Raw genomic sequence first — 17,870 nt, 5'->3', positions numbered from 1 at the left:
TGTGAAAGCTCAGCCTTACTCAAGAAATTCTTATTCCTTAGTGTTTAATTTCTCTATTTGGATTTTTTGAACATCACATGAATGGCATTAGCACTGAATTCATGGAAGGCACACAAGATGTATGCAAGATTAGTGCCACAATGTTGTGGTGAAAAGTGGTTGTGTTTGGAAAGTTTTCTCTCAGTTGATCACTCAGTCTTGAAGTCATATTGTGAGAGATTACTTAATCATGCCTGGCTGCCATCAGCTGCCTTGTTGTTTAAACTTGATGCTCAGTACTTTTGTATATGACTTGGGCTTTGAGAATTAAGTAAAAATAGTTTTTATCTTATTACTTAATTTAAAAGTGATTCAACTTAGTTGTCGAGTACTGAGAAGAAAAAATGTTGATCAGCTGAATGAGTATCTTTGGTATAGTTAGGATATTTTCTCATGTGAAAAATTTAAAAGTTTACTAAAATTTTTAAGAAATTAATGTGTTTTCAGTTGCTTTCCTTTTGCTGGAAAAATAAGTTTTGAAAGATTTTTAAAAACTTGATTATATTGCTGGTATGTATTCATAAATTTCTAATTTATATATGTAATGTGATGCATTACAATCCATGTATATTAAATCACATTAAAATTAAGAAATAGTTAAAGTTAAATGTGAAGAGCTTTAAAATTTTCAATTTAACTTTTATCTCAAAAATTTTAATTATTGTTAACCCTGTATTGAATTAAAAAACTAAGCTTTATGCTTATCTTTTTATGTACAAGGCACAGATATACACATAGTACATAAACACTTACATACTATATCTGTGGTATTAAAATTTCATGGGGGGGGAATTAGGAAAAAGTCTGAAGTTTTCCTGTAGGGTAGCAATCATGCAAAAATGTTGGGAAACACCGATCTGAATGGAACCCCACAGTATGTAATCTTTTGTATCTGGCTTTCATCATTTGACCTTGTGAGATTTATCTATGTTGTGAGTAGTTGAAGTTCATTCATTTTCATTGTTGTATAGTATTCCCTTGAACATACTTCTGTTTAATCAGCCTATTCTAGAAGGACATTTGGGTCATTTTCATATTTTTAATATTAAGAATCAGACTGCTTTCAACATTTTGTGCATATCTCTTGATATCTGTATATGTATTTCTTTTGAGAAATATGTCTTGGAGTGAAATTGTTGGATCATAGTATACATGTATATTTAACTTTTGTAATTAATGCCGCATGTGGTTTCAAAATGGTTGCATTCTTACCTATGGTGAGACATGTGTTAAAATCTCACTACTTAGATTTTTCTGTTTCTACTTGTTGGCTCATGTAATTCGAAGCTATGTCATTGGGTATGTACAAATTTAGAATTTCCCATGTTCCTACTGAATTGAAACTTTTATCATTATGAATTTTCACCCCTTATCTCTAGTAATGGTTTATTCTTCAAACTGTTTTATGTTAATATAGCTGTGCTAGCTTTCTTTTGGCTGGTGTTTGCGTAGTATGATTCTATCCTTTACTTTCTCTCTCTCCTTCTGAGACTCCAGTCACCTATATATTAGACATTTACTGTTTTTTTTGGGGGTGGGGGGGCCGGGGAGATTAGCCCTGAGCTAATATCTGCCGCCAGTCTTCCTCTGCCTTATACGTGGGACGCCTGCCACAGCATGGCTTGCCAAGTGGTGCCATGTCTGCACCCGGGATCTGAACTGGTGAACCCCAGGCTGCCGAAGCAGAATGTGCGCACTTAACCACTGTGTCACCCAGCCGACTCTAGACATTTAGTGTCGATTCCCTTTTGTTTCTTAGGCTTTTTTCTGCTGTTACGAACTTTTTTCTGACCTGTATTCCACTTTGTTAGTTCACACTAACAATCTGCTGTTAAACCTGTTGTGGTGTTCTTTGTTTTAGTTATTGTATCTTTTAGTTCAGAATTTTCATTTGGTTCTTTTTTAGAGTTTTCAGTTTTCTGCTAAAGTTCTCATTATTTTAATTCCTTGAAAATCAGTCATAGTTATTTAAAAAACCTGTGTCTGGTAATTTCCTTGTTTTGGTGTCTTGCTCCCCTCAACAGAGGGGATCTGTTTCCATTCCCTGTTGATATTTTTCTCAGTTTTTACAGTCACATTATTTTTGTTGCCTTTGTTTTTGATTACATGTTAAATGTTAGAGATTCAAAGCCTAGGATGTTATTTCTTCCCAGAGAAGATTTAAATTTGCTTCTGGTAAGCTTCTAGGGCCACCGTCAAGCCTGTGTTGCCTTAATCCAAACAAGGATGGGCTTTCGTTCCTTGAAATTACTGTTCTTCTGTATTTTACCTATAGGTCTAGGCTGTAGCCCTTTGGGGTAACAGCCAAAGCCTGGGGTGTTCTAAACATAGGAGGCTCTGAATTGCGATTTTGTTGGCCTAACTCATGAGTTTAGTCTGTCAGTTGTTTGCTCCCTGCTAAAACTTTCAGGTTCCTCGCCTAGAGTGAAATTCTAGAGCTCTTTTTATTGTTTATCTTTTTTTCTTGTCTTGGTCCTGTAATTCTTCATAGCCTTGTTAGGTGTGTAATGCCCTCAAACTGATATTTTAAAAAAATACGTATTTTGACTGATTTTCTTGTTCTTCAGAGTGGTTGTTTTGGTCCACTTGGGTTTATATATTATCAGTTGTGAAATTCATCAGTATGAGTTTTTTTAACACAAGTCAGTACTGACAAATTAAGGAAAGCACAATTCATTTTAAAATCAGCCAGTGATACGTTGAGATGTTAAAAGACACTGCTATCAAACAGATGGTGCTAATGTAAAAATTGATTTGTGTATCAATTCAAGAAAGATGTACTTTATCTGTTGATTTCATGTATGACTTTGGTGTTTGAGGAGTAGCATACACCCCTCCTCTTTAAAAAAAAATTCAGTCTACCCGTTTTTTTGGCTGATTTTTAAAGATTATTTGTTTTGATTAAAAATATGATATTTAAAAAATTCAAGAACTGAAAAGTACTGACAACAACAAATCATCCAAAAACCTGGAAATAACTAGGGATAATGTTTGAGGATTATTTCAGGTGTTTTTCTATACCTGTATATTCACACAGTGATATATTCGTTAAGGTTGGTTACTGCATCATAATGTATAAATATATATTTTCACTTCTGAGATGCATATTTTTGAAGTGATGTCTTTTTTCGGTTATTGTTACTATTATCTTATTCATGGTAAACCAATTAACTTATAGTTTAATTTGGAAAACACTGATCTGATGTGCCTAATTTAGCCATTTCTTCTGAGTATCTTAAAATTAAAAAGACCGAGGTTGATTTAACAGGATATGGCAAAAATACTATCCACTCCAGAATATTTTCTTTCTTTTTGTTTTTAACTATTACTCTTTTTTATTTTTTGCCTTAAATCTTTTTGGAAATTTGATAGAATGCTTGTTTTGTTGAAGATTGTACTTATTTAGGTGTTGATTTTCATCTGTGTGTTTTCTTTATATTTCAGTCTGATTCGGTTGTTATGATGTCCCAGTCTAGGCAGAGGACATGTAGACGTAAATATCCAAATTATGGTAGAAGAAATCTTGGACGGCTTGAGTTATCTTCTGAGAATGAATCTTCAAGCTCTGTAAGACATGTGAGTTTCATAACTTTAAAATATATGAAGTAATTTTTTTTGTTTTAAGAAAATTTTATAAAACTTTTTCTTTCTTCCCCGCAAAGCCCCCCAGTACATAGTTGTCTATTTTATTTGTGAGTCCTTCTAGTTGTGGCATGTGGGCTGCTGTCTCAGCGTGGCTTGATGAGTGGTCTAGGTCAGTGCCTGGGATCCGAACCTGCAAAACTCTGGGCTGCTGGAGCAGAATGCACGAACTTAACCACTTGGCCACGGGGCTGGCCCCTATTAAATAATCTTAAATAATTTGTCTTAATTCTTGAATTTGAATCTACCTGGAAATTAAGGGAAAATACAGTATTCTGTAGAGATTAAGATGAAATTTTAGATTTTGAATTTTAACAAAAATTTTGAACAGCTTTGTTTTGAGAGATTTATTTATACAGATATACAATGCAGTGGTTTTAGCATATTAGTGGAATTGTGCCAGCATCACCAGTATTTAATTTCAGAATATTTTCATCACCTCTAAAAAGAAACCCTATACAGAACTCATTTGCTGTTACTCCACCTTCCCACCTCACCCAGCCCCTGGCAGCCACTGATCTTTCTGTCTCAATGGATTTGCCTGTTCCTGACATTTTCATATCAATGAAATCATACAATATGATTTGTAACTGGCTTTTTTCACTTAGCATAATGTTTTCAAGGCTGACCCACGTATAGCATGTATCAAAACTTCATTCTTTTTCATTGCCCAATATACCATTGTATGAATAGACCACATTTTGTTTATCCACTTATCAGCTGATGGACATTTGTTTTATTTCCAATTTTTGGCTGTTAGGAATAATACTGCTTATCAACGTTTGTGTATGGGTTTTTGTTTGGATATAAGTTTTCAGTTCATTTGTGTTTGTATCTAGGAGTCAATTTGTTGAGTCATATGGTAACTCTGTGTTTAGCATTTTGGGGAATTGCTACATTGTTTCCCAAAGTGGTTGCACTATTTTATATTCCTGTCTGTAATGTATGAGGGTTCCAGTTTCTCCACATCGTTGTCAACATTTGTTATTGTCTGTCTTTTTGATTTTAGCTCTCCTAGTTGGTATAAAGTGACGTATCACTGGTTTTTATTTGCATTTCATTTTTCCTAATGACTAAGGGTGTTGAACATGTTTATGTGCTCACTTTCTATTTGTATATCTTTGGGGAAATCTATGCAAATCTGTTGCCCATTTTTCAATTTGTTTGTCTGTTTTTTTATTAAAGATTGGCACCTGAGCTAACATCTGTTGCCAATCTTTTTTTTTTTTCTTTTCTTATTCTTCTCCTCTAAGGCCTCCAGTACATAGATGTAGATTCTAGTTTTGAGTGCCTCTGGCTGTGCTATGTGGGACGCCGCCTCAGCATGGCCTGACGAGCAGTGCCATGTCTGTTCCTAGAATCTGAACTGGTGAAACCGTGGGCCGCCAAAGCAGAGTGCGTGCACTTAATCACTCAGTTATGGGGCCAGCCGCTGGTTGTCTTTTTTTATTGCTGTAAGAGTTCTTTATATTTTCTGAATTCAAGACCTTTATCAGATTTGTGACTTGCAAATATCTTCTCCTAATTAGTGTGTCTTTTTCACTTCTTTGATGGTTGTGGACGAACAATTCATCTAATTCCTTTATACAACAATAGGATAGTTGTCAGGCATAGGGTTTGAGTTTAAATCCAAATTCTTCCACTTTGACAGGTTGTGTAACCTTTCTGTGCCTCTGCCTATATCTGTAAAAGTAATTAATAGCGTGTCCCTCAGAGGTGTTGTGTGAATTAATTAATCATGTAAATTGTTGAAAACAGTGCCTAATATCCAGTAATGTTATCTATTATCATCAAAACTGTTCATTTAAATAATTTTGTTTTATATAGTGGGACTATTTTTACATTATTCTTTTCTTATTTATAATGTATTGAGCATGTTTTACTTAATGATTTTGGGTAGTTATGAGAAACATTCCCACCCATCCTCTCTAGATAACCCATTTCACTAGTTTATCCTTTCTGTGTTTTTCCCCATATATTCAATCAGATATGTACATATTATATTATTTCTCCGTTTCTACACAAAATATGGCATATTGCAGATGCTCTTGTGCACTTGGTTTTTTCCCTTAAAATACTTTTGAAATCACTCCCTATCAGTTTATAAATATCTTGCTTATGTTTTTTTAAGAGTTGCATCATACTTAATTGTGTGATTCTAACAGTTTATTTAACCACTCCCCTGGTTGTGGCCATTTAGGATGTTTCTGTTAGGAATAATGCTATGTGAATAATCTTTTGTATTATGTATGTATTTTTCTACACTTGGAGATGTAACTTGGGGATACATTTCTTGAAGTGAGATTTTTGGGTCAAAAGATAAATGCGTAAGAGTTTTATGAGATAGTGATAAAAATTACTCCTAAAGGAGACTTCCGCCTTGCATTTCTGTCTACCTGTGCTGTATGAGAGTGCATTTTTCTCTACCCTTTAGCCTACAGAGTGTGTTATACTTTCTAAATTTTGTCAGATGAATAGGTGAGAGATAATATCTTAGTGTAATTTTATTTTTTATGCTTTGGCTATTTTTTTTAAAGTGATAAAATATATACATAACATAAAATTTGCTATTTTCACTTTTTAAGTGTACTGTTCAGTGGCATGACTACATTTACAGTGTGTGTAATCATCCATCACTATACATTTCTGGCTCTTTTTCATCTTCCCAAACAGAAACTCTGTATAGTCATGTGTTGCTTAATGACGGAGATACTTTCGGAGGAATGTGTCATTAGGTGATGTCGTCGTCGTGTGAACATCATGGAGTGTGCTTAGGCAAACCCAGATGGTATAGCCTACTACACACCTAGGCTATGTGATAACTGATCTTGGGGGCTACTGTTGTACTTGCAGTCTGTCATTGACTGAAGCGTCCTCATGGGGTGCATAACTGTACTCATTAAACAGTAACTCCCTATTTTTCTCTCTCTTCAGCCCCTGGTAACTTCTTTTCTACTTTCTGTCTCTATGAATTTACCTATTCTGGGTACCTCATGTAAGTGAAATCATGCGGTATTTCTTCTTTTTCTTTGGTTTAGTTCACAGTGTAGTTTTATTTTGAGTTTCTGTTATTCATGAAGTTGAACATCTTTTCATATATTTAGAGTCTCTTTTTTTCATTTTTGTGCATTGTCTGTCTGTCTTTTGATTGTTTTTTTTTTCCTGCATTTTCTCCCCAAATCCCCCTGGTACTTAGTTGTATCTTTTAGTTGTGGGTCCTTCTAGCTGTGGCATGTGGAATGCTGCCTCAATGTGGCCTGACAGGCGGTGCCATGTCCGTGCCCGGGATCCGAACCAGTGAAACCCTGGGCCGCTAAAGTGGAGCACACGAACCTAACCACTTGGCCGCAGGGCTGGCCCCCTTTTTTTTTATTTATCGTTTTTTTGGTTATTTTCTTGGTCTTTTATCCCCCCTCAATTTTTAAAAGTTCTTTATATATTAGGTATGTTAGTTCTTTATCTTTGATATGTATAGAAAATATTTTCTCCTGGCTTCTAAGTTAGTGGGGTTTTCTCTGCCATTATATCTTCTAAGTAGTGATTATTTGTATATATGAAGACTGTTGATTTCACTAGGCTTAATGTTTTACGTATCTTGCTGTGTTAACTGAATTTTTGAGTAAATGTTATCATTGAACTCTGCAGTTTTCCAGGTGTGTTCTCATTTAAACATATACGTAGTTTTACTACTTCTCTTGTAGTTTTTAGACCTCTGATCAATTTCTGTAGTTTAATTGCATGGTTTAATATTTCTCATACAATATTGAATAGTAGTGGAGAAAATGGAGCAATATTCCTGTTGTTGGTGGAAATGTGCCTCCCATTTTCACATGAAGTAAGATGCTTTATTTTAGGTCCCTAGAGTATGTTAGGGAAATAACTAATGCTTATTTTCTTAAGTGTTCTTTTTGAAAAATCAGGAATCATTATAAGTTTTCTCTTTTTAAATCATCAGGGGTGTTAATCTTACGATTTTTCTCTTTATAGCTGTTAATTTGATGTATTTTCAGTTAATGGGGAACTTTGAAGCTAACACATGTAGACAATGTAGGATGTTAAATCACTTTGACCTTTTAAAATAAATCGTAATGTCTTGCTGTGGTAGTTTGTTTTACCTCTTACAGTGGTGTGAAATTCATTCTCCTGTGTTGTTGCAGAGTGGTGGCGATGGCTGTCTCTGTGTGTGTGGCTGGGTGTGTATGTGTTAGTTCCCTTCTATTTTGATTTGTAAAGCACTGATAGTAGATAGAGCTGGACTGATTTCTAATTCCAGTGTTTGTACTTAGTCTCCTGTGACCCCCCAGGCATAATTTACATTTCTTAGCCTTGGGTTTCCCTGTATATAAAGAGGTAGTAGTGGGCAGATAGGGACTTGAGAGATGATACAAAATTCGTAGGCAGGATGGGTCCAAGTTTTGTGGGGTTTGAAGCTTGTTGAATTTTAGGGACCTTCCTTACGAAAAAGAACTCAAAAGTTCTTTAGGCATAGGGCCTTGGCAATTTAAATGGAAAGCCTGTGAAACTTGTTTCATTAGCTTTATGTTAACCCTACCTCTATTTACAGGAGTGTTTTGAGAGTTAGTTGAGATAATACATTTAAACATTTCACAGAGTGGCTGGTTTCCAGATAGTAGCTTTTTTTTCTTTTTTCCTTTTTTTTTTGGCTGAGGGAGATTGGCTCTGAGCTACCATCTGTTGCTGATCTTCCTCTTTTTGCATGAGGAGGGTTTGCCTTGAGCTAACATCTGTGCCAGTCTTCTTCTATTTTGTGTGTGGGATGCTGCTGCAGCATGTCCGCTGAGGAGTGGTGTAGGTCTGCATCTGGGCATGTACCCAGGCCACCAAAGCGGACCACACTGAACTTAGCCACTACTAGGCTGTGGGATTGGCCCTTAGATAGTAGCTTTTAAGAGTTTCTTGAATTACTGTGATTTTTTTTCAAAGTTCATTTTGAGCAGAAAAAGCAGATTTCTGTTCAGTAGGTCTAGTGTGACAGGCCCAGGAATCTGTACTCCTGAAACATCACTGAGTTTACATTTTGAGAAATATTCTTTTAGAATATGTTGACTTTGCATTTTGCCTGTTCAACTGAAGTAAACTTGAGATTTGGTCTTTCAAGGTCTCGTTCTCGATGGCATTTTCATTATCCATTATTGATACACCTAATGTAAATGGCTGTTAGAGGAAAAGTTCATGTCTCAATTTAAAAGTGGCTGCCTAGTATGCATGACCAGAACTTAAAGTAGACTGTAACTATTAGGGTTGTGGGAATCAGATAGTTGTTTGTTCCCTTCTCTTCCCTTTATTGACTTAAAAAAAAGAAAGACTTTGTCTTAGAGCAGATTCAGGTTTACAGAAATATTGCACAGTAAGTACAGCAAGTTCCCGTAAACTTCCTCTCCCCTGCACACAGTCTCTCCTCTGAGTAACATTTTGAAGACGTGTGGTACATTTGCTACAGCTGATGAACCAATTTTTATACATTAGCATTAACCAGATTCCGTAGTTTACATTAGGGATCGTTCTGTGTTGTACAGTTCTCTGGGTTTTGACCAATGCATAATGTTACGTATCTACCATGACACTATCATACAGACTAGTTTCATGGCCCTAAAAACCCCTTGTGCTATACTTAATCACCCCTCCTGCCCTCCCTCCTACTGAGCCACTACAACCACTGATCTTACTACTGTTTCCATGGTTTTGACATTTCTAGAATATCATATAGTTGGATCATACAGTGTGTAGCCTTTTTAGATTGGTTACTTTCTAGTAATATGAGTTTAAGTTTCCTCTATGTTTTTTCATGGCTCAGTAGCTCATTTCTTTTTAGTGCTGAGTAATAGTCCATTGTCTGGATTTGCCACAGTTAATTTATCTATTCACCTACTGAAGCACATGTTGGTTGCTTCCAAGTTTTGGCACTTGTGAATAAAACTGCTATAAACATCCATATGCAGGTTTTTGGAGAACATAACTTTTCACTGCATTTGTGTAAATACAGAAGAGTGTGATTATAAGTCTATGTTTAGCTTTGTAAAAAACCCCATTCTTAACAATGAATGAGGGTTCCTGTTGCTCCATATCTTTAAGAAGTCAGTTCTTGGGGCTGGGCAAAATGTGTGAAAGGAGTCAAAAGGTACAAAATATCTGTCGTAAATAAGTCATGGGGGTGTAATGCACAGCATGATGACTGTAGTTAATAATATTCTGTTGCATATTTGAAGGTTCCTAAGAGAGTAAATCTTAAAAGTTCTCATAGCAAGAAAAAAACTATGTAAGGTGACAGATGTTAACCAGACTTACTGTGGTGATCATTTTTCAGTGTATACGAATACAAAATCATTATGTTGTACACCTGAAACTAATATGATGTTGTTTGTCAATTATACTTCAATTAAAAAAATGTCAGTTCTTCCTGACCTCATTTATAGATTCAACACAATCCCAATCAAAATTCCAGCAAGTAAATTTTGTGGATATTGACAAAGTGATTCTAAAGTTTATATGGAGAGGAAAAAGACCCAGAATAGTTAATAGAATACTGACAAACAAGGAAGTTGGAGGACTGAACTACTTGACAAAGACAGTATAAATCTACACTTTTCAAGACAATGTGGTATTGGTGAAAGAATAGAGAAAGAGATCAGTGGAACAGAATAGGAACCCAGAAATAAACCAATGTAAAACGCAAAACTATAAAATTGCTGGGAGATAACATAGAAGAAAATCTAGGTGACCTTGGGGGTGTGGTGATGACTTTTTAGATACACTGTGAAAAGCATGATCCCTGAAAGAAAAACTCAACAAGTTGAACTTAATTGAAATTAAAATCTACTGCACTTGGAAAGATCTTAAGAGAATGAAAAGACAAGCCACAACTGGGAGGAAATACTTGTAAAACTCATATCTGATAAAGGACTTGTATTCAAAATACACTACATATTTTTAAACCTTATCTCAATAGGAAAACAAACCCAGTTTAAAAATCAGCAAAAGAGCTAACAGACACCTCAACAAAGAAGACATACAGATGGCAAATAAGCATATGAAAAGGTGCTCAGCATCACATTTCATTAGGGAATTGAAAGTTAAGATACTGCTACACACATATGACAATAGCTTAAGTCCAGAACAGTGAGAACCTTTACATTGACCTGTTAACTTAGAGAATGGCCCGTTGCATCGGTTTCTTTTGTTAATAGTAGTAGTGTTAAGTCTCATAAACATTCTCTATTGCCTTATGCTTTGATAAAAAATATGTAGTAAAGACAGTTGCTGCTTAAGTTTATCTAATTATATTTTATCACTTGATTATCTGCTTGCTTCTGAGATGAGTAGGATAACTGGTTTTTCTTGACTTGTGTTATTTAACCTCAGAGATCAAGATTTTTATTTTAGTTTTTTCGTCCTCACATATTAGGAGACTTCCTGTGATCAAAGTGAAGGTTCTTGTTCTTCTGAAGAGGAAGAATGGAAAAGTGATAGAAGAAGTGAAAGTGACAGTGAAAGTTCAAGGTATCTGTTTTTAATTGTTTTGATCTTTTAAGCATTTTCGTCATAGCCTTGGATGGAGCCGTACTTGACTGCCATTCAAGATGCACTACATTCAAAAGGAGAAGAAAACTGGATTAACAGCTGTTTCTATAGAAACACTTGGGATATTTTTGTTTGACTGTAAACATTTGAGCCAGCAATGTAAAGTATGCACACTCAAAATATCCATTTTATCGCTTCTCGGCCTTTGGCTAAGATCAAGTGTAGTATCAAAATATCCATTTAGTCTTGGGCTGCATTTATAAAGAGTTGTATCCAAAGTATGTATGGTGAGGCACTTGTTATATTTATTATTAGTTATTGTGCGTGCTAATGTTTTGTTTAATTTTGATATCCAAATTTTATGGGAACAAGGTATTAACATCTGTTTCTCATCTTGGTAAATGTCAGCTTCGTCTGCCAGATGCTCAAGCCAGAAAACTGGACATCAGTGTCTCTTCACAACGTATCCATCCCCAAGTCTAGAAAATTCTCCCTTCTAAATATGGCTCAAATTATTTCTGTTTCTATTGATACTATCCTGGTCCAAACCATTCTACTGTCCTCTCTGTTTCCTTTCTTGTCTTCCTTTATTCCATTATGATTAGGAGCTGCAGTGAGTTTTAGAACACGTCTACTCTTATTTTTTTTTTAAATTGTGGTAAAATATACATTTCATGAAATTGACCATTTTAACCACTTTTAACCGTACAGTTCAATAGTATTAAGTACATTCACAGTGTGTTGTGCAACCAATCTCCAGAACTCTTTTCGTCTTGCAAAACTGTGTACCCATTAAACAGCAGTTCTCCGCTTCACCCCTCCCACCCTGGCAATCACCGTTCTCCTTTCTACCTCTATAGTCATTGTCTTTTAATTCAACTTTCCTTGAATATACAAAGCATATGCTCTTAAAAATTTTTTAAAGAGCTCTTTTTTTTTAATTTTTTGAGGAAGATTAGCCCTGAGCTAACTACTGTGAATCCTCCTCTTTTTGCTGAGGAAGACTGGCCCTGAGCTAACGTCCATGCCCATCTTCCTCTACTTTATATGTGGGACGCCTACTGCATGGCTTTTGCCACGCAGTGCCATGTCCGCACCTGGTATCTGAACCGGTGAACCCCAGGCCACTGAGAAGTGGAACGTGTGAACTTAACCGCTGGGCCGGCCCCTAAACAGCTCTTTTTAAAAATAAATAGCTTTTGGAAATGTGTGTGTTTGTTGGCTTGAGCCTGAGAGGTATGTGGTTGGCCAGTGGTGGCCCCTGTAGAGACCCTCACCATCCTTTTCTGTGTTTGCTGAAGCTAATAAGTGGTCCAGGGACTAGTTTTCTAGATCTAGTTTCCTGTTTGACTCTGCTTTTGCTTCAGAGTCGGTTAGGACTAGTCCCTCTGTTGGATCTTCTGTCATATCAGAGAGACTCCCCCTCTTGGCAAGAAGCTCTGACCAGTTATAGCTTTCTGTTTGGTGTGGCTCTGGTCTTCTTGGGCTTCCCTGTGTATTAACTGATGGTTTGTCATTCCAGTTAAAATTTCTATACTCTGTTCCTGAGCCTCCTGCAAGTTAGAGGGGTTCTTACTCTTACGGTTCTGCATGATCTCTACTGTTTTTATAACTACACTTCATTTTTTGAAAGAGGAATAGTTGGCTCTAGATGTTGTCTTCCATGAGGTCTCATCTGTATTATACTTAAAAAAACTTCCTCAGGCTTACATCCTTTCATAATTTCCAGTGTCAGTAAAAGTCTCTCTGTCTCTCATGATCTTTAGTTCTTTCAGTATTTGTTGATAGGGCAGAATGTTCAAGTTGAATCTTCCTTGGCCCTTTCCTTTCCTCGTCCTTGTCTCTCCTTCTCTCCTCTTAAGGTTATATGATTACTTCGGTATTAGGGCTTAGATTCTGGTCCCGTACAACTTAAAATGTTTTCCTTTTCTAGTGACTCTTCCTCTAGATATTCTGATTGGACAGCTGATGCAGGCATCAATTTGCAGCCTCCTTTACGAACATCATCTCGTCGGCGGATTACCCGATTTTGCAGTAGTTCAGAGGATGAAATGTCTACTGAGAATTTATCTCCTCCAAAAAGGAGACGAAAGAGGAAGAAAGAAAATAAGCCTAAAAAAGAGGTAAGAAAAGTATATCTTTAAAAGTAATATTTATCTACATTATCATGGAGGCGTTTCTGTCCATATTTAGAAATTAGAAATATTTGGGAAATTGGAGGCTTATTTTTTTTCATTGACAGTGTTAGGTTATGAGGAATCAAATGTAAAATGCAAACTTATTTTTGGAAAAGGTACTTTATGATTAAAACTTCTCTGTCTGCTCTGAGTTGTGCTTGGCAGCTTACACGTTTCTGAATCTGAAGCTAAGAGAAAACTGTATTTTGCTCAGAATCCTACTATAACTTATCGTCTCTTATCATCAATTTCAACACCAAAAATATACTTTAAGGCATTTTATGGCACTTTCTTCTTGTTTTGTCTGTTATTGCCATGTTTCTCATTTTTATTTGACGTGTTTTATCTTCATACTTTTCTCCTGATTGTGGTATCCCTATTCTTTATTGTATGTACAGTGCATCTGCATGTGTTGTGTAGCTAGCTGTCATTATTTAAAGATGCTCCCTCTTTGTATTAGTTATCTATTGCTGTGTAACACATCACCCTAAACTTAGCTGCTTAAAACAGAAACAGTATTTTTCCATGTTTGATGGATCAGGAATTTGGGAGCTGACTAGCTAGGTGATTTTCGGCTTATAAGGTTGCAGTCTTCATGTTCGCTGGGGTTGAAGTTGTGTGAAGGCTTGAATGGGGCTGGATGATCTTCTTTGAAACTTATTCATATGGCAGTTGGCTGGTGGCCTCAGTTCCTCATCACTGGGCCTCTCCATAGGGCTGCTTGAGTATCTTTCTGACATGGTAGATGACTTTCCCCAAGAGCAAGTCCAAAAGTGTAAGCAAGGGCAAAGCCCTGATGCTGTTTGTGACCCAGGTTTAGAAGTTGCACGTTGTCCTATCTGCTTTATTCCGCTTGAGTATGAGCAAGTTGAGCTCATACTCAAGCGGAGGAGACTTGGGCTCCACCTTTTGAAAACAAGAGGAGGAGTATTAAAGAATTTATGGTCATGTTTTAAAATCACCAGTCTTAATATGTCAAATCAAGAGGAGACTCCGTGTGATCGTTACTCTGGTGAAATTCAGAGGAGTCCCAGCAGGCCAGGCTGTGTACTGAAGAGGATTTAGGTTGGAAGTTAGTCCCCTTCCATAGGATGTAAAGTGTTATAAAGAATCTATAGAAATTCAGGAGATGCTAGGAGAGTGCTAGGTAGATGTACAATGCAAATAAGTGATATATTCCTGTGTATCTTAAGGAACCAAATATGTATGCTGTCTAAGAACTAATGCCAATAAATAGTCATTCTGAATGGTGAGGGTTCTTTTGTTTTTCAGTCAAATAGTACATGCTGCCCCTTTGTCTTCTTCTAAACTTTGTTTTTTCTGCTTGGCAGAACTTGAGGAGGGTGACTCCAGGAGAGCTTGCAAATATGGAACATTTATATGAATTTCATCCTCCAGTTTGGATAACTGATACCACACTTCGAAGGTCTCCTTTTGTTCCTCAAATGGGTGATGAGGTGAGAGTAATAAAATTTAAAAGCACAAATATGGACCATAAAACAAAATTTATATTACTCTTAGATTTTTATTTATTTTTAAACGTGTACTTCCCTTCTGTAGGTAATATATTTTCGTCAGGGTCATGAAGCTTATATTGAGGCTGTCAGAAGAAATAACATTTATGAACTGAACCCTAACAAGGAGCCTTGGAGAAAAATGGATCTCAGGGTAAGATGATGGAATTATTAAATCATTAAATATTTAGCACATATATTGTTAAATTATTTATAAAGCCATTAAACTACTGAAGGCGTATTTCATTACTGTCTTTCCTTTAATTTTCTACTTAAAACATTTCTGCTCTTAACTGCTAAGCTCTAAGATGCAGTAGGAAGACTTCTCTTTGTCAGTGGGCAGTCTTTGTGTATTGCTGATTGGTGTGTACACCTTTAAGTGTGTTAGAGTCCCTCAGGAAGGCAGCTTTGTAATATATATTGTTAATCTTAAAATAAGTATACCCAGGACAGATTTTCAAAAGAAGTGCAAGTTTTCAAAAGAAGAAATATAAGTTGGAAAAAAGGTCAGCCTCACATGCATAATAAAATAAGGAAAAAACTTGAAGGGCTGGCCTGGTGGTGTAGTAGTCAAGTTTGCATGCTCTCCTTCAGTGGCCCTGGGGTTTGTGGGTTTGGATCCAGGGCACAGACCTACACACTGCTCATCAAGCCATGCTGTGGCAGTGTCCCACATACAAAATAGAGGAAGATGGCACAGATGTTAGCTCAGCGACAGTCTTCTTCTCCAAACAAAAAACAAAACACAAAAACATTTTAGCTCTCCTGTATTTAACCAATTTTGTAATTTTTCTTTTACGTTTATGTTTTTTTATATTTAGCGATTAACAATGGTTTTGCTTTGTTAACAGTGGTTTGGATTGGTGTGATAGGGTACATGAAACAGTCCAAGCTTTCTAGAGGATATCTTGGCAATTAGAATTGAAACCAAAAATATTTAGACTTTTTAAATCAGTGATCTTACTTCTGGTAATTTAGGAAACAACCAGAAATACATGTAAATCTATGTGCAAGGCAATTCTTAGTCACTGTTTATAAAAACAAAAAATTGGAAAAAATCCACAATTTCCTACAATATTGAATAAATCAAACCATGGTACATTCACACAATTGACTACTCTGTAGAGCCCACCATGTAATTGAGGCTTTCAACATATTTGTTGAATGAATGATGGTTAAATTTTCACAATGTATTACTAAGAGGAAAATGTGATGTGAGATGCTCTTTGTGTTTATGATAGTAAAAATTTAAAGATATGTAGTTAATGAAAATAAATACATCAAGGTGTCCTTGTGATTATGTGTGGAATTGCATCACAGCTGATTATTTTTTTCTTTATATATTTAAATGTTTTTGATACTTTTAATAACTCTTGGAAGATGAAAAAAACTTTTAACAAAGTTTTAACACTCATTCAACTTAGTAGCTGTATTTCTATGAATTTGGCTTTAGATATGTTTGGATTTATTTGTGTCTCATAAATAAATTCATTTATTACTGTGTACCTAAGTAGAGTTGATCCTCATTATTCACTGATTCCACATTTGTGAATTTGCCTACTTGCTGTATGTTATTTGTAACCCCGAAATCAATACTCAGGGTGCTTTTCTGGTCACTTGCAGACATGCACAAAGTTGCAAAAAATTTGATTTGTGTGACCAGCATGTTCTCAGCTGAGGTTGACCAAGGTTGATACCTTCTGTTTTGAAGGCTCTCATTGTAATTAAGTCTTCCTTCTGTGGTCTGTTTAATGCCACATTAAAAATTTTTCGCAATTTTGTGCTTTTTTAGTGACTTAGGTATTTTAAAATGGCCCCCAAATGTAGTGCTAAAATGCTTTCTTATGTTCCTAAGCATAAGAAAGTGGTGATGTACCTTTGGAGGAAATATGTGTTTTAGATACGCTTTGTTTGGGCATGAGTTGTAGTACTTTTGCCTGTGAATTCAGTGTTAATAACATATGTTAAATGAAGTATCTTTAAACAGAAACACATAAGATTATATAAACGTAAGATTATCTGTTGATTGGGTGACTGCATTGTTGTGACCAGAGGCCTGTAGCAACCTAACCCTGTATTTCCTCTAGGAGCAATGGTTAAGTATTCACTAATTCAGTGTTCGAGTTGACTCTGTACAACATAACTACTGTGAATAATGAAAATCAACTGTAGTTAGCACTTTGGTCCATTATAACAGTCATATTTGTGCAATGAATAAATGGATGGATGATTTCTTGTATTCCTAGTATTAGGGAAACAGATACTGGGGGAAGGCTAATTATGGCACATCTATTGATGGGTACTCCAATATGATAGGGACTTTCTCCTGTTCACTGTCCTATCCCCACTGCCTGGCATAGGTCATGGCACGTGGTAGATCCTCAAGTATTTATCGAAATGTTTTAGGTAGAAATTTTAATATCAGGATTTTGAAGAATATTTAATAAATTAAATGCTTACACATTTTGATCTGCATAATACAAAATTATGTAAATGAAAATATGTCTCTAGGAAGAGAAGAAAGCCAGAAGGAAATTCAAACTGTCCAACAGTGGTTGTCTTTAGATACTGAGCTGATTGGTGATTTGTGTGTTCCTTTTTATACTTTTGTGGTATATTTTCTTATGTGAGTATATTTCTTATATTAGAAATAGTAGTAATGTCTATCTTCAAAAAAATGTGAAAATTAACTTAAAAATGATTGTAATTAATGGTCAATTAAACCTGTCGGTTTGATGTGATGACTTAATTTAGCAATATGTGAGAATTACATTCTTGAGGAATTGCTTTAACTATTTTAAACATATATTCTTTTAAAAATGTCTGTTAAAGGATCAAGAATTGGTCAAAATAGTTGGAATACGATACGAAGTTGGGCCCCCTACACTCTGTTGCCTCAAACTAGCATTTATAGATCCCGCAACTGGAAAACTTACCGACAAATCTTTCTCTATTAGGT

At 35.7% G+C, this 17,870-nt stretch overlaps 1 protein-coding gene across 1 annotated transcript in view; it reads left to right on the top strand.

Annotated features, from left to right (window-relative positions):
• Positions 1 to 17,870, top strand: part of BRWD1 (bromodomain and WD repeat domain containing 1) — a 129,565-nt gene that overhangs the window by 65,261 nt on the left and 46,434 nt on the right. The window contains exons 21-26 of the mRNA XM_023630166.2: positions 3,484 to 3,615; positions 11,105 to 11,199; positions 13,154 to 13,343; positions 14,729 to 14,854; positions 14,958 to 15,065; positions 17,744 to 17,868. Of these exons, the coding sequence (XP_023485934.1) occupies positions 3,484 to 3,615; positions 11,105 to 11,199; positions 13,154 to 13,343; positions 14,729 to 14,854; positions 14,958 to 15,065; positions 17,744 to 17,868 (776 nt within the window). The remainder of the gene's footprint in view (positions 1 to 3,483; positions 3,616 to 11,104; positions 11,200 to 13,153; positions 13,344 to 14,728; positions 14,855 to 14,957; positions 15,066 to 17,743; positions 17,869 to 17,870) is intronic.

This window comes from Equus caballus, chromosome 26, assembly GCF_041296265.1.
Source record: "Equus caballus isolate H_3958 breed thoroughbred chromosome 26, TB-T2T, whole genome shotgun sequence".
NCBI classification, from domain to species: Eukaryota; Metazoa; Chordata; class Mammalia; order Perissodactyla; family Equidae; genus Equus; species Equus caballus.
The sequence above is the reverse complement of the archived record's forward strand: the minus strand, read 5'-3'. Positions and strand labels throughout refer to the sequence as shown.